The sequence below is a fragment of the Dunckerocampus dactyliophorus genome, chromosome 14 (assembly GCF_027744805.1).
Source record: "Dunckerocampus dactyliophorus isolate RoL2022-P2 chromosome 14, RoL_Ddac_1.1, whole genome shotgun sequence".
NCBI lineage: Eukaryota > Metazoa > Chordata > Actinopteri > Syngnathiformes > Syngnathidae > Dunckerocampus > Dunckerocampus dactyliophorus.
In genome coordinates this window covers 22,523,612-22,551,108 of record NC_072832.1, presented here as the reverse complement: position 1 = coordinate 22,551,108, position 27,497 = coordinate 22,523,612, and the positions used below count along the sequence as shown (strand labels likewise).

The 27,497-nt window shown below is 40.6% G+C and overlaps 2 protein-coding genes across 5 annotated transcripts in view; one reads left to right on the top strand and one right to left on the bottom strand.

Moving 5' to 3' along the window:
- Window positions 1-10,990, bottom strand: part of LOC129194340 (mitogen-activated protein kinase 8-like) — a 30,851-nt gene extending 19,861 nt beyond the window's left edge. For 2 of the 3 annotated variants that reach the window (XM_054799506.1, XM_054799507.1), the window contains exon 1: window positions 10,815-10,990. In XM_054799506.1, coding sequence (XP_054655481.1) covers window positions 10,815-10,850 — 36 coding nt within the window. In that variant the 5' untranslated portion in view covers window positions 10,851-10,990. The remainder of the gene's footprint in view (window positions 1-10,814) is intronic. The other variant, XM_054799504.1, reaches the window with a different exon arrangement.
- ptpn20 (protein tyrosine phosphatase non-receptor type 20) overlaps window positions 10,702-27,497 on the top strand; it is a 53,110-nt gene continuing 36,314 nt past the window's right edge. Inside the window, exons 1-15 of one of the 2 annotated variants that reach the window (XM_054799500.1) lie at window positions 10,702-11,266; window positions 15,458-15,605; window positions 15,708-15,871; window positions 18,257-18,322; window positions 18,406-18,585; window positions 18,652-18,715; window positions 19,446-19,526; window positions 21,726-21,801; window positions 21,944-22,097; window positions 22,236-22,307; window positions 24,196-24,370; window positions 24,506-24,641; window positions 24,720-24,858; window positions 24,928-25,080; window positions 25,628-25,813. In XM_054799500.1, coding sequence (XP_054655475.1) covers window positions 15,482-15,605; window positions 15,708-15,871; window positions 18,257-18,322; window positions 18,406-18,585; window positions 18,652-18,715; window positions 19,446-19,526; window positions 21,726-21,801; window positions 21,944-22,097; window positions 22,236-22,307; window positions 24,196-24,370; window positions 24,506-24,641; window positions 24,720-24,858; window positions 24,928-25,080; window positions 25,628-25,813 — 1,770 coding nt within the window. In that variant the 5' untranslated portion in view covers window positions 10,702-11,266; window positions 15,458-15,481. Of the gene's footprint in view, window positions 11,267-15,457; window positions 15,606-15,707; window positions 15,872-18,256; window positions 18,323-18,405; window positions 18,586-18,651; window positions 18,716-19,445; window positions 19,527-21,725; window positions 21,802-21,943; window positions 22,098-22,235; window positions 22,308-24,195; window positions 24,371-24,505; window positions 24,642-24,719; window positions 24,859-24,927; window positions 25,081-25,627; window positions 25,814-27,497 lie in introns of those variants that run through there. The other variant, XM_054799501.1, reaches the window with a different exon arrangement.

Here is a 27,497-nt window from a genome sequence, read left to right as displayed (position 1 = left end):
GACAGCTCAAATATCTAAACAACTATACCAACATGAACAACATCATTGTTTGTTGTTTTTTTTACATCAAAATAGGGCTGGGCGATATGACCTCAAATCAATATTGCAATAAATTGGGCAGTTTCATCTTGATAGCGATAAATGCAAGATAAATCCCCGACCACTATATATATCTTTGCCATTTGAAAATAATTGCAGGAAATGGAAATTAACTGCTTTTCGTTAATTTATTGACCAACCGGCACACATTACTTTTAATGAAATATAATGCACATAATGGGACGCACCTATTCCGCCTATAAAGCCTTCTGAAAAAACCTCCAAAAAGTGCCAACAACGCTCCATTTACATAATGTGCTTTGGGTGGTTATGACTGACTTTGCATTTCATGTTCTTTTGCTAAACATCATCTTTGTGGAACCCAAAATAAATCTCCCTGGGACTGCGGTCCACCAATATGAATGTATGGTACATACCCAAGAAGAACGGCGTTCATATCAACTCAACCTACCACAACCATGCCAGGTAATATTTTCCAATAATAATAATACCATTTATAAAGATAGTGACTTTCTCATTTTTCTAACAATTCTATTCAGTTCCAGACATTCCATTGTCATGTTATTTGCCTGTATGTGTGTGCCATGTTGGCTTTAGAAACTGGATAGATAAATATCTACTGTATCCACCTATCAAACCATCTAGCCATCTGCTATGGCTATATGATATGGAAAAAAGGAACCATAAAATCACCTTAATTTAGACAAAAACATATTTTACTTACTAGACAACTCCTGAAACCAGAGGATGAGACGCCTTCTTTAAGAAGACTTTGGCGAACTTCCACTGCTGAGAAAGGCTGCTTTCGTCCGTTCAATTATTTTTCGGGTTATTAGCTTAATCGTCTCACTGTCACACACAAACGGGTGAGTGGCTGCGTTACCTGTCACTTGACATGAGCTGCCGTGAGCCTCCAAAACTCACCATACTCCATCAAGTGTTGTTCTTTAAATGCCGTGTTAAAGCTCATTACCCTCGCAAGACAGTGTTCGTGGCAGTTAGGTTCCACACGGCAGACCTCAATGCTTTTGTTTTGAGGGAAAGTGGGAGGACGACACTGCCCAAGATATTAGTTAGGGCAAGACACGAAAGGATTGCTGCGGACTGCAAAGTGCAAGCCACAGGTGATCGGCTATTGTTAAAGGCATTTATCGGTGTATGCCGACCATGCAATTTTTTACGGAAATCGTCCGATACAGATTGGTGGGCAAACTCTAATTTGTTTACTAAATTGAAATATATTTCTTTCTTATTAATTCTTCTCATTCTACAGCATGGGTAAATGTCTCCAAACTTTTGACCGCAAATGTACATTTCTATGTTTTTTTCTTTCTATTTTTATTGACCATAACGCTTGTCCTCATTAGGACCACGGGTAAGTTGAAGCATATGGCAGCTGACTTCAGGAAAGAGGTGGGGTACACCCTAGACTGGTCACCAGCCAATCATTGGGCACATACAGTACATACAAACAAGCATTCACAGCAATGTGGGAGGAAGCGGGAGAAAACCAGTGAGAAGATAGAGTCATAAAAATGGTACTCACTTTTGTGAGATACTGTACTTACAATCTCAAGCATTTTTCCCAAAATGTCAGCACTTTTCAGATAAGGCTCCATTAGAATTCAAGCAATTTTAAGACTTTAAAGCCCTCGTGGGAACCTCCCCACCCACCCCGTCCCCGGTTCCTCCTTTCCTCCACTGAACCGACACTCAGTCCATATTAGCGATATAATTGCCAGAGGAAAAAAAATATGACTCAGCTCTCCGTCTGTTTGCCCGACGTCACGAAGACGTCTGCAGCATCCGCCTCGCTCATCACATGAAAATAGACATGCTTGTGTAACACAGACACACACACACACGCAGGAAGACACTTGGCTCGGAGCAGCGCTGCAGCGTCTACTATTGAGTAGTCATCATCTTCAGCAATAACGCAATCTATCACAATGATTAAAAGGTCAGGTGTGCGCGGGGAGACGACCCTTCTGTTGATATGAATGCCTCCGCAGTCCAGCAACTTCTAACTGCATGTCGCATCGTCTGATTTCCTGTCAAATCAATTAAGATTATGTGTCAGCAATGCAGCAGCCAATGGTCCGGGCACGGACATATCATAAATCCACGTGCTTGGGCTACTTCCTGCGCACTGCCAAGCACATACATCTTCCTATAATCGTCAAATTCATGACCTCCAGCTTATGAATAGGACAAACTGTACTGTTTGTCTATCTTCAGTGGAACTTCAGGTTTCAAACACCCCAGATTCGGTTTTCGAGGGAAAATTTTTGTACACTGTCCAGATTATCATGCAATATTGCACTTAACTAGTCCATCTTTCCTGTACTGTATCATTCCACGGAATGTGGTGCCCAAACAAAGCACCCTGCATGTTGCTGACTCACAGTCCGTGCATTTTTTATTGAGTACGACTGCTAAATAACCCACCATGGGGGGAAAGAAAGTTGCGAGTGCCAGAACTTTGATAAAGAATGTGAGAAACGCTATTGAATTTGTTAGATATGATTATTTGATTCAGTCTACTAGTTTAGTGCATTGTCAATCTCATTTCTTATTAAAGAGGCCTTCACAATACACACACACAGCACAATCATAATTGCACAACACTTACATATGACTGATTGGAATAATACTGGGAGACACACAACAGATGCATTGTTCTCACTCACTCACACAAGCTTCACATTCACTTTCTAGGAGGGGCGCTGCGACTGCTATATAAACTCTGTGTACTTTCATTCTGGGCTCTTCATTATTCTTCCTCGTCAATATATTGCTCCTATTTTTAATACACTTTGAAAGCCTTTCAAATTGTGTGATCCACTGACTACTCCGATATCAAGGCAGTACTAACAATCAGGACAAAAAGCTAAAGACAAGGAATAGCCTTTACAAATTAGAGAGAAAAAATCATCTAAAAGTTTGAGAAGGTGGCGTCCCCTTCCCCTTCTCCCTCTACACGCATCACCGTCTTTGCCAACAAGAGTTAAAATTATGTTTATATTATTAATGTTGATATAATTAATCTTTTATAATTATTTTGCATTGTTTTCGACATTTAAAACTGTAATTATTCACTATAAAATTTAATTTTGGTTCATATTTTTGAGTGTCTGGAATGTATTAACTGAATTTACATTATTTCCTCCAGGAAAAATTGCTTTGAGTTTCATACATTTCTGTTGGTGTGTTTTGAAAGAAATTATTTACAAAAAACAAGGTACCACTGTAACAAAATAACAAAAAGCATATTTGACATAGAAATCCAACAAAATTGCCATAAACGTACACCATTAATTTGTCTGTGCCTTTTATAGACAACCCGGCAAGCAGGATAATGCTGCAACTGTGTGTGCTTTGGCACAGCAGCAAGGCATCCCACAATCAAATCATTTACATGATTGGATATAAAATAGTTGTTATATTTCGTACTAATTGCTTTGAACACACAGAGTGCAGCAAAAACGAGTGTCAGGTGTTAAACATCATACCCTTGTCCTTTCACACAGGCAGCATCCTGCTTCTGTTACAGCTCAGATACTCTATGTCGTTAGTTCTCTGAAGGTGGAGAACTGTCCCCATGCCCTCATTCTGCATTGGTTCAACAGGCACAAGGAAAAAATGGGCTTGTAGATGACCACAGCCCTCCAGACAGCCATGATATAAGAAAATGCAGCTTAAAATAAAAAAAGAGCGTACCATTTTGGTACCATTTTAGGATAAAAGGCACTGTTATAAAACAGAAAAGTGTTAAATAAAAGCTATTTTAGGATTTACACAGTCAGAAATGTGTTCCAAGTGTAAATGATCATTAAAATCAATGCAGACAACCACCAAATCGACCTAAACTTCTTTTATAATCATTAGACAAATGGTCAAGAACTTACAGCCAAATAGTTGCTAAGTTTGGATGTTTTGATGGATGGTGGCCGTGTTATTCAACCAATCTTCCTCAAATTTTACACACGTGCTTGGCAGTCCCCTAAGGGTGCGTACCAAATTTTGGAGTCATTTGGCAAAACACCCTAAAGTTACAGTGGGTGATTTGTTGAGATCAGGAAGATGTGTGAGGGATTTCAAGTCTTACGGGGTCAAATTTGGTGTGTAACGTGGTGTATTTGTCAGAAAAATAATAGCACAGGCAATACAGTAGGGGTGCATGTTTTGACAAGTTTTCACCCTTTTGTGTGCAGCGCTTCAGGAGTAGAAGCGTTACATAGCTTACACAAATAAATATACATATGACGCAGTGCCAACTAATAACAATTGTTTTGTTATACAAATTATTAAGGATGCATGATAATTATCCCGATATGAGGGAATTCTGACATCATACTGATCAATCCGATAACATTAAAAATGCTCCAATGAGGCGAAATTACCCGTGTGCAAGTGAGCAAATCTGTGCTCCTTTTTTCTCCTGCCTGTGATGGTAACGGCCTGTCATAACTTCTCCTGAGCTCGCTTGTAAACAATCACTTTCCGAGGAAGACATTTCGTGTGCTCGTTGTACCAAATGCCCCGCGATGAGGGGAAAAAAAAAAAAAAATCCATCGAGCACACAAAAAACTTTATCAGCCACCTGAAATGCCAGCGTTTGAAAAGTGCAAAAGGTTTTCCAGAGACCTCTGTGGCGTCACACCGGCTGCTCGAAGCGTGTGCCTGAATACAGTGCACCTTGCTGGGCCACAGCAGGTGGCTCCCTCTGCTCTATACTCTGCTTCTCCTGATAGTAGTGATGTGGTCGTAGTAATCACGACAAACCAACAGGTACAGTTGGTCAAATCCAAATTTGTTCGAGTCCTTCTTACCTCCAGGTGTGCACAAACTAGAGTTAAATCAAAATTTTAAGAGTAGATATTCTCGGTACTATATCTATATCGGTCTTGAGAAGCAGAAAGTTATCGGTATCGGTTTAAAAAAAGCAAAACATAGTTCATCTCTACTAATTATAACCCTAAAACAAAAGAACAGCATTTTTTTCTACACTACACAACAGCAAACTATAACCAAAATAATACACATAGTGTTAATATAATAACTTGCTGACAATATTCAAAACTGACTATTATTATCCATGTAAAAGGGAGATTTCTTGCATTGGATGACATTAGATTGTGTAGGTTTGCCAAATATTGAGGCTAATGTATGCAACACTAAACGCTACGCAATGCAACGCTATATACAAGTGAATTTCCCTGCTGTGGGATTAATAAAGTACTATACATACATACATACATATAAATAAGTTAATGAGCTATAATGTCAGGAGCGAAATGCACCAGCCACAATCCTGTCACTCCACTGCCATGTCCTGTCACACAGCTACAGTATGAAGATGATGAGAGGCAATCATCTCATTTTGACATCACCAGACACAGCAATAGAGACATATCGACCGGATCTTTTCTACAGTATTTCCATTGAATGCCAGTGAGTTCACCTTGGCCACATGACCCCTGGCAGCCACACACACAGGAAGCTGCGGACAACCCACAGCACGGAACCATGCGTGATAATAACATCAGACATACACAGGAAAAACATTACCCCCCCCCCATAATGACCCCCATGTCACCATATGACGGGGACTGCTTGTTTAACAGCGCGTCTGACTGCATATGGGCCAATGCTGCCTTCACGGGTTCACGTAAAAAGGAGACAATAAAAGAGGATATGTCGCTTAAACAACAGCATGCACGTTAAATGACACACGTACGACCCTCCCCCCACGGCTAAACAATGAGCACGTCCGAGGAACAGGAGCGTACGGATCCTCATCTTACCTCCGGCATGAAATGTGGATCCCCCCCCTCCCAACGTTCGATGAAACGCTGCTCCGCGTCTATGCCGCCGGTGCACAGTGCTTTTATTCCGTTGTGCGCCTTAAAAATACATGACCTCACCCCGATCCTCTTGCCTACGTTTCCATCTGCCTGCTCTTGACAGGCCGGGACCAGCGGGGGAGCGCACTGCGCATGCGTGGACCAGTAAGACGTCACTCCTCCACAGAGACACACCCACCACCATTCGCCCTTCCTTCCGCCTCATCCAGCTATCCTAATATAAAAATATACTTTCTAATCTATTGCATAAAATATAATATAACACAAACAGGCAGTTTTATCGTGCAAATTCTATTCAATTCTAATAAAGATATACTCAACATTAGCTTCAAACACTGTCATTATGACTATTATTGTTGCGGTTTGCAGAGGTCAAAGACACGTTCTCATTTTTGCGATTGCTAAACCCAAAAATCTTTTGGGAATGGATGATGATGATTTTTCTCCCCTACAAACTGTCCATGTTACAAAAACAGAGTAAAGTGGAAGGACTGCTGTCACAGCACAGCATTGTTTCACGCAAAGTCAAAGATACATACAGTGTGTTGAAATATCAATATTTATTTAAATGTTTATATGTTTTCATATTTTCACACAAATTAAAAAAACACAAATTTCCAAATTTAAAAAATATATATATATTTTTTATTACATAAAATAAAAAGATATATTTTTTTATTTGATAAAAATATATATTTTTTATTTGCATTTTTCCCCTCAGAAAACACATCTCATTCACCCTGCGTGAGTAATAATTTATAAATTGGTGATAATACAGGTAAAATGTACAGCATACTGTATACTGTATGTACCACTGTCAAAAAAACAAAGTTATGCTGTGTATGTATGCTATGAGAATGAGACGAGATTTTAACATTACTCTTTAGAAACGTACAATGAAAAAATATAAAATAGCTATTAATTTTATGCGCTGCTTATCCTAATTAGGGTTGCAGGGGTATGCTTGAGCCTATCCCAGCTGACTTCGGGCGAGACCCCTGGGCACGCATAGACAAACAATCATTCACACTCACATTCATACCTATGGACAATTTAGAGTCTCCAATTAACCTAACATGCATGTTTTTGGAATGTGGGAGGAAACCAAAGTACCTGGAGAAAACCCACGCATGCACGGGGAGAACATGCAAACTCCACATAGAGATGCCTAACAGAGATTCGAAACCTGGTCTTCCTGATTTCCTGACTGTGTGGCCAATATGCTAACCACTCAGCCACCGTGCGGCCCAATATAAAATATCAATATATTGCAATCTACTAGTTTAATTTCTACTATGTTACACTCTTCTGCACTCGGTGTGTATGCTAGTGGCCCCGCCTCCACCCACCGAGACAAAGATACTGTATGACTGACAAAAGGGCTCACTCCGTTCATGGTGTTGTTCTATGGAACAAACGCACCAAGGTGCTGAAACCAATGCACAGAGTGAACTCTCTTCCTGCCTGTTTGGCGGCGAGAGATGCGGAAAACAGACATGCACGCACATGGCAACATATTGAGGCAGGCAAAATTATTGAGTTCATTTTCATTTATTGTGTGATTAATTTATTTATTTATTAGGGTCCCAGGCCTAGTGCCCACGAGACAGTATTTTTCTGAAGGAGAAATCTTGTCACGTTTTAATCTCGTGCCATCTTGTGACACAAGTGTTGAAATGTTGCACTTTGTTCGGTGGTACTTGAACTCACATAGTTGTGTGCTGTGACTGCGATTCCATCTGTTCATTTATCATCTTCCATAACCATTCATTAGTGGTGAGCAGCTATACATTTTATACGTGTTTAATAAGTGTGTGAGGCATATGTAGAGCTCAATCCGGGTTTGTGCATTTAGCATGTAGCTTGTTAGCGTTTGTCGCTTGTCCATCAAAATGCATAATCTTTCATAAGTGTTTCGATTGCTGCCCCTACCTTCTAATGCAATGGACTATTCCATGTTCCTGTGCTTGTCCGGAAGACGGGAGTGAAACAAGCAAACTTGTTGGCACGGAGTTACCCCAGTAGAGCGGAGAAGAGTTGGTGGCGCGTGGAAAACTTAAAAAAAAAATTGAAACTACCAAAGGTGTCAACCTTTTTCACAGTCACAACAAATGTAGACACGAGTACAACAGCACCGCTACTGTCAGTGTCAACCGAGGATGCAAAGAGATGACGCTGATAGTGGTGCTTTTCATCACACAGATGTGAGTATTAAAGTGCTAAATTATGTTAAATGTTGCTTAATGTTATTAGCAATTACAGTAAAAGCGTTGAGACGATTGACTTGTTAGGTAATAATAATGCCTCAGGAGGATTTTAAGGACTTTATCTAGTTCAGAAAATAGGAGAATTTTGTCATTATCAGACTTGTTAGAAGATGAACATTAATATTTCAAATCGTTTTGGGGGGTGGTATATAAACATGACTATGTAACTAGCAACTTAAGCTGACAGACAACTGTAACAGATTTCAAAAGCAGGAAAAAAAAGTGGTCTAAATTACAGTCACATTTTGTAAAAATAAAAAAATAAAAAAAAAAGATGTGGACTGACCAGGTTTGCCTTGGGCCTCCAAATGACTACATATGGCCCTGATTTTCACCAATGGAATTTGTCCTTGAGCAGCAATCAAACACGCACGTCAACTGTCTAATCAATCATGACGTTAGCATTCTCCTCCAATTTTGGGTCAACATTTGCAATCAGAGCGATTCTTGTAATTATTTAAAATTAAATTCAGCTCCAGAACCCTCCCCTTCTCTCTTCAATTGCCATTGATGTATATTATATTAAAATAAATATATGTATTTATTTATTGACCAAATTTATTTGTTGACCAAAAATCTGCCAATGTGCAGGGGGCCACTGCATAAAAAAGCACAAAAATATGAAAACATATATCCACCCATCCATCCATCTTCTACCGCTTATCCGAGATCAGGTCGTGGGGGCAGCTGCCTGAGAACAAAAAAGTGTTTGACCCCTTCCTGATTTCTTCTTTTTTTAATATTTGTCACATTTAAATGTTTCAGATCATCAAACAAATGCATATATTAGTCATTGACAACACAACTGAACACCAAAGGCAGTTTTTAAGTGAAACCTTTTATTATTAAGAGAGGAAAAAAATCCAAACCTACATGGCCCTGTGTGAAAAAGGGATCCCCCCACCCACAGTTAAAATATAACTTAACTGAGATTAATTGAAATCTATCAGTCTGGAAAAATGTATAAAGCCATTTCTAAAGCTTTGCGACTCCAGCAAACCACAGTGAGAGCCATTATCCACAAATGGTGAAAACATAGAAAGTGGTGAACAGTGGTTGGTCGGCCAACCAAATACAACCCCAAGAGCGCAGCAACAACTCATCCAAAAGGTCACAAAAGGCCCCACAACAACATCCTAAGAACTGCAGGCCTCACTTGCCTCAGTTAAGGTGAGTGTTCATGACTCCACCATAGGAAAGACAAAAACGGCCTGTATGGCACAGTTCCAAGACCAAAACCACTGCTGAACAGTTTTGCCATATTTTGCCAATTTTGCCAGAAAACATCTTGATGTTCCCCAAGACCTTTGGGAAAATACTCTGGTCTGACAAGACAAAAGTTGAACTTTTTGGAAGGTGTGTGTCCCATTACATCTGGTGTAAAAGTAATGCCGCATTTCAGAAAAAGAATATCATACCAATAGTGAAATATGGTGGTGGTAGTGTGGTGGTCTAGGGCTGTTTTGCTGCTTCAGGACCTGGAAGACTTGCTGTAACAAATGGAACCATGAATTCTGCTGTATATAAAAAAAAACTGAATGAGAATGTCCGGCCATCTGTTGGCGACCTCAAGCTGAAACCAACTTGGGTTTTGCAGCAGGACAATGATCCAAAACACAACAGCAAGTCCACCTCTGGATGGCTGAAGAAAAACAAAATGAAGACTTTGGAGTGGCCTCGTCAAAGTCCTGACCTGAATCCTATTGATATGCTGTGGCATGACCTTTGGCATGACCTTAAAAAGGCGCTTCATGCTGGAAAACCCTCCAATGTGGCTGGATAACAACAATTCTGCAAAGATGAGTGGGCCAAAATTCCTCCACAGCGCTGTAAGACACTCATTGCAAGTTATCAAAAACGCTTGATTGCAGTTGTTGGTGCTAAGGGTGGCCCAACCAGTTATTAGGTTCAGGCAGCAATCGCTTTTTCACACAGGGCCTTGTAGGTTTGCATTTTTTTCTCCCTTAATAATAAAATGTTTCATTTAAAAATTGCATTTTGTGTTCAGTTGTGTTGTGATTGACTAACATTTACATTTGTTTGACGATCTGAAACATTTAAGTGTGACAAGCATGCAAAAAAATTAGAAATCGGGAACGGGTGAACACTTTTTCCTCTTCCTGATTTCTTATATACAGTATATACACACACATATGTATATACTGTATATATGAATAAATGGATATATTAACATAATAAAACCTTCATGTTTTTGTCAGTTTTTTAAACTTTTATTTTAATAAAAAAGTTTTTAAAATATTCGTTATTTTTTTATTTGTACAAAATATTTTTTAATAAAAAATTAATTCTTTTTTTTAACACAAATCCGCGAATGTGGGGTGATCCATGTATGACATTCTGCAGAACTCCAGCGGAGTTCATAAATCAGTTCCCATACTGCAGCACTGTGCTACTAGCATAAGCATACCGTATATTTTAGTAGGACACTACAGCACAGTACAGTAAAGTAGAGTAAATGATCCTGAGTGAAGCCATCTGGATCTCCGGTGCCCCATGCGCAGATGCCCCTGCAGGGCCTGCAGAGGAGCGCAAAGGAGCGCCACCTGGACGTCCCGGTGCAGACTCCTGCAGTAAGGAGCATGCTAGCACGCTAACTTACCCCTTGTTCCATCAGAGCCCGCAGTGTTATGATCATTGTGCTGGCTGGAGCACCCCAACCGCAACCGGGTTGCCTGCCCGAGCTGCTTGCTCCTTTCCGGGCGTGAGTGGAGCACACCTCCGGAGCGGTCGGACGGATTAGTTGAATCGGCGTGGCTGATCTCTCGCCTCCCGCTATTGGGTGCTTCTGACTTGTCGCTGTCAAGCCGCGAGGATGATCCAATTATGTGTTTAGCGGCGAGGTGCTAAGAATAGAGCAAATTACAACAAGGGGCGGTGAAAAAAAGTTCGTCAAATGAACGATGCCAACCTGCAGATCCACGCCGAAGACGAGCTGCTCTTCCCGGGGAGTCGTCGAAGCCGCGATGCGATGATCAAGATGATTCTTTTCAATCCTTGTGGGGAGCATTGAAAACAACACAAAAGGACAGGACTCGGTACATATGTGACCAGGTAAGACATCATAGCTCCATCTTTATTAATACACACATTCTCAGGATGATGAGACTATCGGGCCCCTGTCATACTGTAATGCTATAGTACCTGTCATACTGTTGTACTACCTGTCCTACTTGGGTGCAATGTTCGTTGAGGAGACCTACATACCGATTGTCCCAATTTCCTTCATCCCTGCTGTGTCGAGGCTCTGCTATATGCTTGTAAGGTAGATTAAGGATGCCATTAACAGGGTGCAGTCCCAAATCAATCCATCAGCGTGGAAGCATCTTCAATAAGAGGATAAAGCCCCTAAAAAGTGCAGGAAAAGGCTACAAATAATGTCATACAAGACAGTGAACACACACAACTACTGCAAGAGCTCTTTGTGACTCCAAATGATAAAACATGACTTTTTAATGACTTTAGTGATGTTAGGAAGCATAATGTGAGGCTATCATATAGCAAAAAACCACACACAATCATAAAATATTGGTAATGGAAATGATTGAACCTATATAATAATATTTAGGTAAGCTAGGTGACCAGGTTGTTGCGTTTGTTTACAGATAACACCTTGTGTCATGAGCTGTGGATAAGTTCAGTTCAAGTGAGCGTTTAATCAGGTCTAAAGTAATCGGGTTGCTGTGATATTGATTACAGTGGAACTTCGGTTTTCGTCATTAATTCGTTAGACAAAAACTGAAACGTACGAAAACCAAGGCAATTTTTCACCGATGTCTCTTCCAGACATCCAAAAATATGAACAAAAAAATAATGGTATTGGTAATAAGTATAGTTTTTCATGCAGAAAACAATGCAAAAATAATTATAAAATAAAAAATTGCCGCCACTTGCAACTTTCTTTGGCCTCAAGCTGAGCTATTTCGTAGTCACACTCAATAAAAAGTGAGTCAGCAACGTGTAACGGTGCTTTGTGTGGGCACTTGATTTTGCGGAACGATACAGCACAGGGCGAATGGACTTGTTTGTCAAGTGCAATGTTGTACAAAAACAGAGACAAAAATTGGGTGAAAAGTTTTGAGCCCTCTAGAGATGAAATAACACCCCCATAGTCACCTTTACACTCTTATTACCTAATTTAGTAAACATAACAACAAAACAATAAAACATTTTAGACATAAATAAGACTTGTGCTCATTTGTGTTGCTGTAAATTTGTTCTGGTGCTTGGGGAACTGAGAGGGGGGCGGACAGGAAGTGATGTTGGGCGTTCAGAGTTCAATGCCTTCTATTTTTTATTTTTATGCTTGAAAATGCTTAATTTAGGCAAACACATGTAAAATGTGCTTACTGTAAATACGTTAATTTCTTTTTTTTACTAATAATAGGTTGTTCAACCACAAAACAACATAATTTATTCATAAACATATTTTTGAAAAACCGTGATAGAGCTGCGAAATTCAAAGTGCCAAGTGGGGAGGGATTACCGTATAGTTTTACTGTCGCTGAAAACACACACAGCCAATATTGTCCAAATTATTGTCCAAATGTAAAAGGTAAAAATGTAATAAATGTTTAAAAAGTGAAAAAATAGGCAATATATTGTTCATAATAATTAGAGATAAATAAGTTAGAATAAGTGGTTACATTAAATAAGACAAGTAAATAAAACAGAGGATAAATACTGTATCAAAAAGAGTGAAAATTTGGAGTGAATCGCACAATTTATAAGTAATTATGGTATATAAATATAACAAAAACTCGGTAGGGGATTTCACGAGACGCTCAGGTCATGAGTCGAGATGATACACGAGATTGGGTCTACGAGAATGAGATGTGATGGGAAGAGATTTTAACATTACTTTTAAGAAAAGTACAATGAAAAATGTTAAAAATATATTAAATATGTTAAAAATATATCTACTAATTTCATTTCTACTACGTTACACCCTTCTGCACCCTGTGTGTATGCTAGCGGCCCCGCCTCCACCCACCGAGACAAAGAGACTGTATGACTGACAAAAGGGCTCACTCTGTTCATGCTGTTGTTCTGTGGAACAAACACGCCAAGGTGTTGAAACCAGTGCGTAGAGTGAACTCTCTTCCTGCCTGTTTAGAGGCGAGAGACGAGGAAAACAGACACGCATGCACATGGCAATATATGGAAGCCGGTAAAATTATACAGTTCATTTTCATTTCCTGATTTGAGAGATAGTAATCCGATACCGATACTTTGTGCAAATTCACCTCATGTTATTATAATGTTAATAAATTTCAAAACATAGTGTATTTTATTATTTTAAATAAATAATTACTTTAAATGATGTAATAAGTAATTTATTTATTTATTTTAAACCCTGAAATATATTGCGGTGGCGGTGTGATTTACAATATAGCCCAGCTAATTAACAACAACAGAAAAAACAGAGGACAAAATCATAGAAAATATGTGAAAATGGTATTTGAAACACTAAAAAAAGAAAACTAGTATAATAATTAAACCATTAAAATAAATGATAAACTAGAGAAGTGATCTGACCATTTTTTGTGGAGTTATATGCACAAATGCCGAAAATTGTCCTATCTTGCAACGTTATGGAATCCTTGAAAAAATTCCTGGATCCAGACGATGATCCGGATCACCCCCAAAATTTAATCAGTTCTTCCATAGCCCATTTCCGACAATTTCTGAAAATGTCATCCAAATCCATTCAGAACTTTCAAAGTTATTTTGAACACAAACAAACAAACAGACCAGAAAAGCACTCAGAGAGCACAGACCTCCACCAAGCACCATAGTTCCCTCCATATTGTGAATTACACCATAAATATTAGTACTCCATTTATTTTATTTACATATTCAGATTGCTAATGTTAGCATGCTAGCAGGGCTAACATGCTAACTTTACCATGCTAACAACTAGCATGATAATGCCAAGTCTTTATTAAGTGTCTACCTATGAAAATGGCTAAAAATGCTACTATGTTAATGTTAACATGCTAGCAATGCTAACATGTTAACGTTAGCATGCTAACACCTAGCATGATAGCACTAAGTGTTTATATATGTCTACCCATGAAAATAGCTAAAAATGCTGGTATGCTAACATTAGCATGCTAGCAATGCGAATATTGCGCAATGTAATGAATGAGTTGAAAATTTTGACTTTGTAACGGTCTGAATCGGTTGAGAAATGTGGAAGTAGCTAGAACTCTTTAGATCAAAGGCATTTTGCGGTCCGGAAGAAAAAATGTGGGAATTTTTGTGCTGTGTAGCACAAATGCACAATAGCATGAATGTCCTGACTTTGTTGAATGAGTTGATGTTGGAATGAGGTGAATCGGTTGAGAAATGTGGAAGTAGTAGGTAGGTAATAGCAGTTTTAAAGAAAACTGTGAATTTTTGGAAAATGTAGATTTTTGTCAGCATAAGCAGGTAGCCTGAATGTCCTGAACATGTTGAACAGTTTGATGTTGGAATGGCTTGAATCGGTTGAGAAATGTGGCAGTTGTAGCAGGTAATAATTAGTTGTAGGAAATGGGATGAATTTTGGGAAAATTTAGAATCTTGGATCACCCCCAAAATTTAATCAGTTCTTCCGTATCCCATTTCCGACAATTCCTGAAAATTTCATCCAAATCCATTCTAAACTTTTCAAGTTGAAGACAAACAGACAAACAAACAGATCAACACTGGCAAAAACGTAACCTCTGCGCTGCGTTTGGCGGAGGACATTATTAAGAACTACTATAAGAATGAAAGCTTTATCCCCAATTCACGTTGCAGACAAACATTACCTCAAATGACAAAAGTATTGATATTTTGATTTGAGAATCGATTTGAGAGCATGAAGAGCTGGTATCGGAAGTGTCAATATTTCCGTATCGATCTGCACATCACTATTACAGTATTATGTCATGATGCAAAGCAGAAAGCGCTGAGTATTTCTTCTTAAACGATAATTCTGCACAGTTTGAGCTCGCTGTACAAGGCATGAGACAGCAAGCTAACATGAGATCTTGTCACAGCGACAGCTACACCTCAGAAGCAGCCAGAGGTCAAAAGAAAGCCTATTAGGACTCGGGACAAGCAGTGAAACTAATGGATTAAGACAATCCAGATTCCAGACACAGCAGTGCAAAGAATCACCTATCATTTACCTTTGTTGTATCTGAAGACAAGATATTGTCTAGACTGTAATAGTCATTGTGTATCAGTGCTGTGTGTGTGTGTGTGTATTTCCAGGTGCATGCTTGGAATGTGTGCAGGATGAGCAGCACATTCGTCACGTTAGCAGAAGTGCTGGAGGCCCGAGGGGGGCCTCTGCTGGAAGAGGAGGTCTGGTCCCTGCTGATGGCTGCTGCAGAGTGTTTAGTGGATGCGTCCGATAAAGGTAACTTAGCATCGAAATTGATATTAATTATTCATGATGGCGCACATGCACCCGTATCTCCTTGTGAATAAGCAGTCGTTGTCTTTCAACATTGCTTTCCAGGTCAGAAGAATATGTGCAATATCATAAGCCCCGCCTCCTTGCTGCTATCAGCTCCGGGTACCTTAGCGTTTAAGAACTGTGGCCTATTGGAGGAGGCTTCGACCTTCACCGCTCCAGAGATGCTGCAGGGCCGCGCCAGCTCCACCAAACCTGCCGTAGAGAGGGTGAGTGCGTATGATGACGCATCACGTGACCGTTGGCATGCATGTTACTTCTTGAGGATGGGAACCTTTGTCAGGCCACACAAGTTGCTGCAGTCAAGGAGTGGACGGATGTGTTAGCACGCCATCTAGTGGATGACATGGATGTGGCCGCAAGAAATGTGTTTTCCGCTTAAAATCACACAGGAAAGTTCACAAAATGAATTGCTATGTTCATTGCTTTCTTTGAAAATATTATTATCACTGATCTTAACAGACCGTGTTGAATTCAACTATAAAAATAGATTGTGGAATATGACAGTATTGAGAAAGAATTGGAATCATTTTAGCACAAAACATTTAGAGTAAATACAATTTAATTAATCATTATATTTAACATTATATTTATTAAACACTAAATTAGTCTTTTTACACTTTCCAGCTAAAAGATAACCATTCACCCAATAAAAACCCACTTCTCATAAAAATGTATGAATAAAAGCACACTGTAAGGTCAGTGAAGAAAAGTAACAAAAATAGAAAAATAAAGTAGGTAAAACACATCTCATTCACCATACATGGGTAGTAATTTATAAACAGGTGATAATACAGCTCAAATGTATGGCATACATTTACCACTGTTAAAACCTCCCCCAGGGTTTTTACATCTTTATGTTTTTATGCTTCACTCATATATAAATTTTTTCAATCGTGAGATTTCGCAATTTGTTCGGCTGTCTTTGAATGCACCATCGTTGCTGTGAGACGCCAAAGTGCAAATTATAAATACTATAACTCTGTAGGTATTTAATATAACTCCAATTATGATGTGAAATTACATTGTTCAAAAAACATTTTATCTTTATGTTCTCCAAAAATAGGCCATACTTCACTGATATTTTTTGATTTTGAAACGTGAGATTTTGCACTTTGTTCAGCGGTCCTTGAACACCGTGGTTGCTATGAGGCTCAAAAGTGGAACTTTTATAGAAAATAGAAAATTGTTGTTATAGAAAGCTGTTGGATCTTAAGCAGGTTGTAAGTAGAGTTTCAAAATCTAAAAAGAAGAAATGGGAGTGAGACAAAAAACATTTTGAGCAAGCAATTTATTGCAAACAAGCATTAAAGTGAAATAGGCTGTTCATCATCTGAAAAATCTCAAAAGTTTTAGATTATAGCTAAAAAAAAAAAACCCAGAACCCAGAAGAAAATAAAAATAAAATGTTCGAAAACCGACTCAGTATTGACTATCTGCGTCATTCTCGTTAATCAGCTGAAAAATGGCTTTGGGCATGCTTGATGCCAGTGTTTCCAGGAGGCTAGTGGGAATGTTGCTCCAGGTGGTGAAGATGGCTTCATGGAGGGCATCCACTGTCTGGAACTGATGTCTATTTTTGTAAACTTCCCTTGCCATCCATCCTCAAATGTTCTAAATTGGATTTAGATCAGTGGAACACGCAGGATGGTCCAAAAGAGTGAGCTAATTCCTCCGGAAGAAGTCCTTTGTCAGGCGGGCATTGTGAAGTGCAGCGTTGTCCTGTTGAAAAAGCCAGTCATTACCACACAGACGAAGGTCTTCGGTCATGAGGGATGCCCCCTGCAACATCTCCACATAGCCAGCTGCCGTTTGACGCCCCTGCGCAACCTGAAGCTCCAATAAAACTTTCTTCCACCTTTCAATGTCCCGTGTTTGATGCTCTCATGCAAATTCCGAACTGGCAATTTTGTGGCGTTGAAGGAGACAAGGCCTTTAAAGACCTTTTTCTTTTTAAAAGACTTTTCTGGCAGATGGTGTCTGATGGTTATTGGACTGCACTCGGCACCAGTAACAACCTTCATTTGGGTCGAGGATGGTCCCGTGTCTTGACGGCCAATGGGATCCTCCGGCTCAGGTGCCAGTGATATTTTTTAGTGTCTACCACTTGACTTTTGTGTTCCATAACCCTCAGGATGTTTGAAGAAGTTTCAAATGAATGTCTTACTGCGTCCAACCTCAGCAGCAATGGCGCGCTGCGAGAGGCCTTGCTTATGCAGCTCAACAATCCCACCGTGTTCAAAGACAGAAAGCTTTTTTGCCTTTGCTATCAAGAGATTGAATACCTGACACTAAATCACATTCAATCCATATTTCTGCCAAGATTTTGGCTTTAAAGGCTGTGGTCTTAAAGTTTTGATCAGTTGATGAACAGCCTATTTCACTTTAATGCTTGTTTGCAATAAATTGCTTTCTCAAAAAATGTCTCACTCCCATTTCTTCTTTTTGCATTTTGAAGCTCTACTTTGAACCTCCTTAAGATCCAACAGTGCAAAATGTAAAGTCTCTCCATTTTCCAACTGGTCTTAAAATTTGGATCAGCAGTGTATGTAACTTAATAGAGTAAAGTGATGTTGACTGTTGTTGCTGCACAGATGCTGGTGTATTCACTGGGTATGACTCTCTACTGGTCAGTTGATTTTCACCTACCTCAAAATCAGGTGCGCTCTTCTCTTCATTCCAAGCAAATATTCTCACACTAACATTTCATATTTAACGTTGCCTGCTGTGGTCTCTCACTCAGCCGGTCCAGTTGAGCGACCATCTAAACGGCCTCCTGCTCAGCATGTGCGAGGACGTGCCCCACCGCAGGCTGAGTCTCGCCTCCATCCTGGAAGCCTGCGAGTCTCGGCAGAAAGCCTCCAACCCCCCGCCCTCCTCCGACGTCATCAGACAGCTGGTGGAGGAGGTCTTCAGTGGATCGGTCAGTCCATAGAGCCGTCTGTCCCGGCCTTCTGAAGGGTCACTGAAGGTTGTCTTGTCTCCTCAGATGGACCCCGACGGCGGCGTGCCTCTGAGTGGGCGGAGCCAGATGATCAGAGAAAGGCTTCATGGTGAGAGTGCAGACATATTGGATACATTTTGTAGAGATGCACAATGCACACCTGGAGGTAAGAAGGACTTGAACAAATTAGGATTTGACCGACTGTACCTGTTGATTTGTCCTAAATATCATGACATTACTACCACATCACTACTATCAGGAGAACCACAGTATAGAGCGGAGGGAGCCACCTGGCATGGTCCAGCAAGGTGCACTGTATTCAGGCACACGCTCTGAGCAGCTGGTTTGACACCACGGAGGTCTCTGGCAAACCTTTAGCACTGTTCAAACGCTGCGGCGCTGACGTTTCAGGTGGCTGATAAGATTTTTTTGTGTGCTCGAATGGGTTTTTTCTCCTCATCGCTGAGCATTTGGCACAATGAGCATGCAAAATGTCTTCCTTGGAAAGTGAATGTTGGTTTCCAAGTGAGCTCAGGGGAAGATACGGCAGGCAGGAGAAAAAAGGAGCGCTCCAATCTCACCTCATTGGAGCATTTTTTATCTAAGATATTTTTAATGTTATCAGATTTATTGATATGATGTCATAATTCCCCGATAATTATCGCACACCCCTAATATTTTGTCTACAGTGAAGGTGTCCAGAGCAACAAGATAATCATCTTAACTTAAAGCAAGTCTGGGATTAGATTCTTCCTAAGCGGATGCTGAGCACTGGATGCTAAACAACGTATTTCATTTATCATCATCATCACAATCACAGTTTCCAACCTGCTTGACAGGAAGACGAGGGCCGTTTGCAGACTTCACTGAAGCTTGTTCGGAAAGGAGAAGATACTCCACGGACTCTGACTCCAAGTCAGGTACCTTCCTTTAGGCTTTTACTGGAAGTGAATTGAATCTGTTCCAGGCTTAAACTATCACCATCGTAATGGTAAAAGCAATGTTGTTTCATCCAAGTGTAAAAAAGAAGGGAACCACTCTGTCATCGTATGGCACTGTATGCCTGTGAGGTGACTCGCTTCGCATAAAGACTCAAGACAGCTGACTTCGTGATGCACATTCCTTTTTTTTTATTATGAATGTTGACTTTTTCTCGCTTCAGCCACTGAGCAGCCAGGACACTACCGATGTCTGACTTCTATGGGATTCAAGACATTTTTACTTCCATAAAAACTGCACAACACTCATGTCTTGACATATTTTGAAGTAGCTCCTGTTATATAGAGGATCTTTGATTGGGGTTATTTTAGTTATTCCTTAAAAAGAGCGGAACAATCTTTGACTACGGTCCTTAAAAACAACAGAGTGCTCCTATCATACTGTCAACACAAATATAAACGCAACACTTTTGTTTTTGCTCCCATTTTTTATGAGATGAACTCAAACATCTAAAACTTTTTCCACATACACGATATCACCATTTCTCTCAAATATTGTTCACAAATCTGTCTAAATGTGTGATAGTGAGCACTTCTCCTTTGCTGAGATAATCCATCCCACCTCACAGGTGTGCCATATCAAGATGCTGATTAGACACCATGATAGGTGCAAAGGTGTGCCTTAGACTGCCCACAATAAAAGGCCACTCTGAAATGTGCAGTTTTATCACACAGCACAATGCAATTGGCATGCTGACAGCAGGCCAGAGCTGTTTCTCGTGTATTGAATGTTCATTTCTCTACCATAAGCCGTCTACAAAGGCGTTTCAGAGAATTTGGCAGTACATCCCACCAGTTTTTGCAATAGGTCTTTACAAACAGCAGATTGCTCCTGTCATATACTAGAGCATCTTTGACGAGTGTCACTTATTCCTTAAAAGAGCTGAGCGCTCCGGTTTAATAGAGAATCTTTGACTAGTATATTTGCAGTAGGTCCTTAAAAACCGCAGCGTGGTCCTGACTTAACATATAGAGAATCTTTGATTAGCATCTTCACAGTAGGTCTTTAAAAACCGCAGAGTGCGCCTGTCTTGACTTATAGAGGATCATCAAAGAATGGGGACACATTTTACACCCTCACTGAAAAGCTCAAGTATTTTCAAGTCATCAGACAAAAGTCTGAGTCAGGTCCGAAGTCATTGATGTCAAAGTTAAATCCAGTTGCAAGTCTTTGACGATAATGTCAAGTCGAATCCAAAATCATCAAAATTGTGGCCACACCTCTGAGAACAGCAGAGCGCTCCTGTCATATCTTTGACTAGCGTTGACGCAGTAGAGCTATAAAAAACACAAATTGCTCCTGTCTTGAACTATAGAGGATCTTTGACTCATGTTTTTGCAGTAGATGCTGAAAAAGAGCTGTCATGTAGAATATGGTTGTTGTAACAGACTGCTCATTGCATATAGAGGAACTTTGACTGGGGTTATTGCAGTTATTACTTCAAAAGAGCTGAGCACTCCTGTCATGTTGAGGATCTCTGACTTGTGTAACTGCAGTAGATGTTTAAAAGCAGCAAACCACTTCTGTCCTACAGATGATCTTTGACTCAAGTTTTTGCAGTAAGTCCTTAAAAACAGCAAAGCACTTCTACCATATAGACGGTCTTTGACTAGCACTGATGCAGTTGATCCTTAAAAAACTCAAAGCTCTCCTTTCATGACATATAGAGGATCTCTGACTAGTGTTTTTGCCGTAAGTATTGAAAAATAGCCGTCATTTAGTGTAGGGCGTATACAGTGCCTCTTTAAAAACAGCTGAGTGCTCCTATTACATAGAGGATCTTTGATAGGGCTATTGCAGTTATTCCTTAAACAAAGCTAAGCACTCTTGCTGTGTAGAAAATTTTTGACTTACAGTAGATGCTTAAAAACAGCTCCTGTCTAGAAATGTAGAGGATCTTTGCCTTGAGTGTTTGCAGGCACTCCTGTCATATAGAGGATCTTTGACTTACATTTATGCAGTAGGTCCTTAAAAAGACCAGAGTGCTCCAATTATAGACGATCTTTGACTGGTAACACCCTGCTTTATATGATATTATATAAAAACATAAGAATAATAGTGAAGGGAGAGATGAGGCTGCCTGAAGATATTCTTCTTCTTCCTGTGGGTTTGTCTTCCAGGGAGTTTACCTCAGAGATCTTGGAGACACAGACCAAGAAGCTCACCGACACCTTTGTACCAGTCCTCTTTAGAAAGGTATGTACTACAGCATAAGTACTCATAAAGGCAGTACACACAGTATAGCATTGTACCCTGCCTCCTCCCGTTTTTGCTGACCTTGCATCAGTTTTTCAAACTTGTTTTCCACGCACCCACCTCATCCCTTCTCCAACATCAGGCTCCCTCGAGGGGCTCGTCACAGGGACAGCACCTGCAGCTGGCTGGGTCGAAGCCCCCACCACGACGTGTCTCCAAAGGCGTCGGGCAGGTCTCACAGTCCTTCCATCACCTTCAGCGAGTCCTCCATCAGCCTGAGCCAGAGGAAAGCTAAGGTAAGAAGAGATTAGCTGGGAAAAGACATTCATTGGCTGACATGCAAGGATACATGGATAGAGGACGTTGCACATCTGGCCATGTGACGAGTGCGCTTATGTGTGATGCATTTATTAATATTCTTCTTTGCTCACCAGGCTTTGGGTCCAGAGTTTATCCGGATGGCTGACGAACAGCAAATTGTTCTGGAGCTTCCAGGATCTATTGTGGTACAGTAAATCCCGTTCCTGTCTTTTCTTGCATGCTGAACTATATTTGTTATATATTTTTTCTTGCATGACAGACAGCCAAGCCCCAAATTAACCAAATCTACTGGCTACATTTAGAATTATGGTGGATTTCTGTTTGTGGAATCTGGCTGGAAATGACGAGAAGAAACAAAACACAGCAAGAGTTTGTGTTTTAGAGATAAAATCTTATCATTTTCATTGCTGTTTACATTTTCTAAAGCAGGGGAAACAAGTGTTCAAAATGTGGCCTGGGGGCCATTAGCGGCCTTCGGCACATTTTAAAAATACAATTAAACAAGGAAATAATAAATAAAATCCTAAAAATAACTAAAAATGGAAAAAGCAAGTCATTTTATGAGACTAAACTGTAGAAATATTGGAATAAAGTCATAATATTGAACTAAAAAATGATAACATTACGACAAAAGCATGTTATGAGCATAACATTGTAATACTATGAGAATTTTTAAAAATAATAATTTCCGCAATAATTTTGGCAATATTAGTAAAAAAAACAAAGAATAAAGTTGCAATTTTTGCAAAAAGTTGTGGCAATTACGAGAATAAAGTCAAAATATTATGGGAATAAAGTCACAAGTGTAATGAAAAAAATACGTACAAGAAGATGAAGTATGAAATATTTGTAAAATTGAAAAACAAAAGCAAAAAAACCAAACCAACAGCAAAAATGGAAAAACGAACAGTGGAGAAAAAGTAATAATACACTTCGTCACCTTTAACACAAAGCTGAAACATTTTATTCTTTGTAAAATATCAACGTGACCCCCGTATCCTTTGAATTTACCGTATGCGGCCCTCGCTGGGAAAAGTTTAGACACCCGTGTTCTAATTTCTCTCATTTTTGACTGAACGCAATCTTTTGCAACATTTTGAACGGTGTGGGTAACTTCTAGCATCATCTGTCGCAAGAAGCACACGAAAGTTCAAAATGATAATATTCAAAATATTCATGAAATGAATTGCCATTCTCATTATTATTTACATTTTGAAAGTTGTTAATCAGTGTTGTTGGATGCTGTCAAGTTGAAGAAGGCGTCCTATCGGGCCTTTTTGGCCAATGGGACTCCTCAGGCAGCTGATAGGTACCGGCGGGCCAAGTGGTTTGTAGCTCTGGCAGTTGTCGAGGCAAAAACTTGGACATGGGAGTGGTTCAGGGAAGCCATGGAGAACGGCTTTCGGGCGGCTTCAAAGGGATTCTGGACCACCAAACCCCGTCTCAGGACGGGGAAGAAGTACACTGTCGAACACTGTGTATGGTGGGGATGGTGTGCTGCTGACCTTGACTCGAGATGTTGTGGACCGGTGGAAGGAAGGAAGACCCCCTCAGTCTCACCGACACGTCTTCCAGTGAGGAAGCAGTGCCTGGAGACTCTAAATATGACAGAAATGTGAACTGTAAACAAAAAAAGAAAATCCATCCATCCATCTTCTATACCGCTTCTCCTCATTAGGGTTACGGGTGCATGCTGGAGGCTATCCCAGCTGACTTTGGGCGACAGGCGGGGTACACCGCTGGTGTAGAGAGTACAAGGTCACTTCCTGAATCAACATAAAGCTCACTGGGATACAGTGTTGATTTTGGTCTTCCAGCCAGAGCACAGGCAACCTCTCCATCTCACTAAAAGAGCACTACGTTGCATAGTTATCACTGTCGCTTTCATAGGAGCAGGTCCTTTTACATGGTCCATCTTAATACTTTATCCAGACGTGACAGTTGAATCCTAGGACCAAAAGTGCGGCCAATATTGCAGAGCTTCTGATGATGTCCATTCTCACTTCCATGGGGATGGCTTTTTTTTCCCATGAGACCACTGTACCTTAGAAAGTGAATTTTGTGTGTCTGCAGTCCCGAAAAGGGCGCTTGTGCTCGTCTCAGAGAGAAGTGACGGTGGTGCTACCGAGTGGGCAGTATGTGGTGGTCCGCTGTGACGTGAAGTCTCAAGCTAGAGACGTGTTTGACATGGTGGTGGCTCACGCTAATCTTGTGGAGCACTTCTACTTCGGTCTTGCCTTCCTGGACGGTGAGAACACAAAGTCAGCAAGCTTTCACAAAAATTGCAGAATGTGCTGTGGTGTGGACATTTTCCACAATATTCGGTTAGTTTTTTCAAGTTTTGTAGTACATGTAGTACATCTTTATCTTTGCCATTCTGCAGATGATGAATATTTTTTTCTGGATCACGAAACCAAAATCTCCAAAGTTGCGCCCGACAGTTGGAAGAAAGGGCAGATACTTTCCTTTTTGGTGTTCCTTCGAGTCAAATTTTTCGTTGACGATATCGCCTTCATTTTGTAAGTAGCGGGTGTATTGCAGCGTATCGTTTTCTGCCTCGTGCATGCAGCAGTTTCATCAGTTATGTCCCTCTCCAGGCACAGACTGACTCGCCACCAGTACTACTTGCAGATGCGCAAGGATATCCTGGAGGACCGTACTTACTGCAACGAGGAAACGGGCTTGTTCCTGGCTGCTCTTGCTCTGCAGGCTGAATTTGGGGATTACATGCCAGAGGTACCACAAGAAAACCTTGCTGGTGTTCTCCTGCAGAGTTTGTGGAATTATTGCGTATGTTTGTTTTAGTTGTATGGGAAGAGCTACTACCAACCAGAGCATTACGTCTCCAAGAGGATGCTCGAGAAGCTGGCTTTGCCCAATGTGAAGGAAGAGCTGCCGAGGCTACATGCCAGTCACGCTCCCATGGTGCCCGAAGAGGCCGAAACAGAGTATCTGAAGGTGCATTTCAGTTATTTTTCATTCAATCATTTATAGGAGTTGAGCTGAAATCACTGTTGGTTTAATCTGATGATGCTCCTGTCACACTTCAGCCTTGAGGCCCCTTCAAAATGAAGTTACCCTTAGGTCCCTGTCAGGAAAATATGATTTGTTATTGCACTTGAAAAATGCAATCCATTATTCCATTTTTTTTGTACACATTAATGTCCTCTACATGCCTATCACCTGATTCGAATAGCCTTGGGTTTTTAGGAGTCTGCCCTTCATCGTCTCTGTCCCTCACAGGAGGAGAAGATCACCCCTTCCGTCGCATATGCAGTTTCCTATATTAACTAACATTTTAGCATGAACAGTCAGACATTTTCTGAATACCTTTCTGGATACCTCTCCCAGGCATGATGTATTCGCTTGCATTCAGTTTCATACAATTAGTCTTAAAACTGACTGATCAAATAAGCAAAATGTTGACGTTTGGTCCCCTAAGGTAACTTGAGGATACCTGTATATGTAGGACTCGTAACTGAATCCAATCAATGTTTCTTGTCAGATTGCCCAGCAACTACCAGAGTACGGAGTTATGTTCCACCGTGTTGGCAGAGAAAAAAGGCCTGTGATTGGAGAATTGGTTTTGGGAATCTGTGCCAAAGGAATCATCGTGTACGAGATGAAGAACCAGGTCCGGACTGTCACCAGACGCTTCCTCTGGAGGGAAACAGACTCAATTTCCACTGGGGTAAAGACAAGGCATCAAACGACTTCTCCCCAAACTTAAAGTCGCTTCCTGCGCTTGCTGATTCATCCAGGTCATTGTATTCACTTCAATTGGACTTTCTAAGACAACCTTAACAGTTCAGTTGCGATCGACCGAATGCCCTGAGAAGACAAATATAATGTATAAACTACTCAGTGCGCTTGACTGTCTCATCAGCGAAGGGCACAGTGCTTATTAGGAAGAAGAAAGGAGACAAAAATGGAGTTGTTCAAGGTTTTGTGTGCATTATATGAACAAATAAACCACCCAACACATACACACACACACACACACACACACACATAATAAAGATGATTGAAGGATTCCCTGTAGCGTAGAATCTGTAGCGTCACAACTCTAAAAGAACCACTGTGCACTCTTCACAGAGACGATATAGTAAATCACCATTTTATTGCTTAGAATTGATTCAAAAATTGAGTCAAAAACATGACACATAATAAATACATATGTAAAGGATGCCAGCCTGTGAGGCTGTGCGAGTGTACGTTGGTAAACCTCACTCCCTCTCCCTCAAGAGCTGCGCTGAACACAAGGCCGACAGTTCGGGCTTTGTGTGAAACAGGGAGGGTTACACATATACAGTTGTCCGTCGTTTATCGCGCTGAATTGGCTCCAGACCCTCCATCCATCCATCCATTTTCTTCTGCTTAGCCGGGTCCGGGTCGCGGGGGCAGCAGTCTCGGTTGGGAAGTCCCTTTACACTCCTATTTTTCATTGTTTACAACACATTCTGCAACTCTTACGTTGCAGGGACTCGAGACGCTTGAATTTATTTCTTCTAAACTTGAGAAGCCAAAAACTTACCACTTCCACACGGAATGGGAGGACAACTTTTTTTCACGCTATCATATCGGACATGCTGACTTCATGCAGTGTTAAAGTAATGTAATGTAAGGTAATGTCAATATCAATTGTATTTCGATATGTTTTGACTAGGGATGCTCCAATCAGGGTTTTATGCTGCCGATTCCAATACCGATCATCCAGAACGGAAACCGGCCGATACTGACCACATAGCTTAATTATACATTTTTCAGTTCATTTATAATGAGTGCTATTGGCCAGGGGTGCCGTATAAAGGGGAAAAGTCAGGACAATTCCAAGGTCCCTTGACTGCCAGGGGACCCAAAAAAATAGGTAATTACTAATAAAATTAGTAATTCATTAATTGGGAGGGGCAACGTGATTTTTTTCATGGGACCCAGAATTCCTGGCTGCACCCCTGCTACTGGCTATATGATATGAAAAAAGGAACCATAAAATCACCTTAATTTAGACAAAACCATATTTGACTTACTTTTTCAAGAGAACATATATCACTGGTGAAACATCCAGAGGAAGACACGCCGTCTTTAAGGAGACTTTGGATGTGAGACTACATTGGTGGAACGTCCAGATATGTGAGAGAGCACTCGGCGAACTCTGTGTCTTCCACTGCTCTGAAAGGCTGCTCATCTCGTCCAATCCAAATTATTGTTTGGATTATTAGCTTAGCCTTCTAGCTGTCACACACATACCTGAGAGTGTTAGCCACATGGCTGTGTTACCTGCCGTTTGACTGACAATCACACCGTGAGCTTCAAAAACTCACCATACTCTGTCAATTGTTTGTTCTTCAAATGCCGTATTAAAGCTTTTTAACATG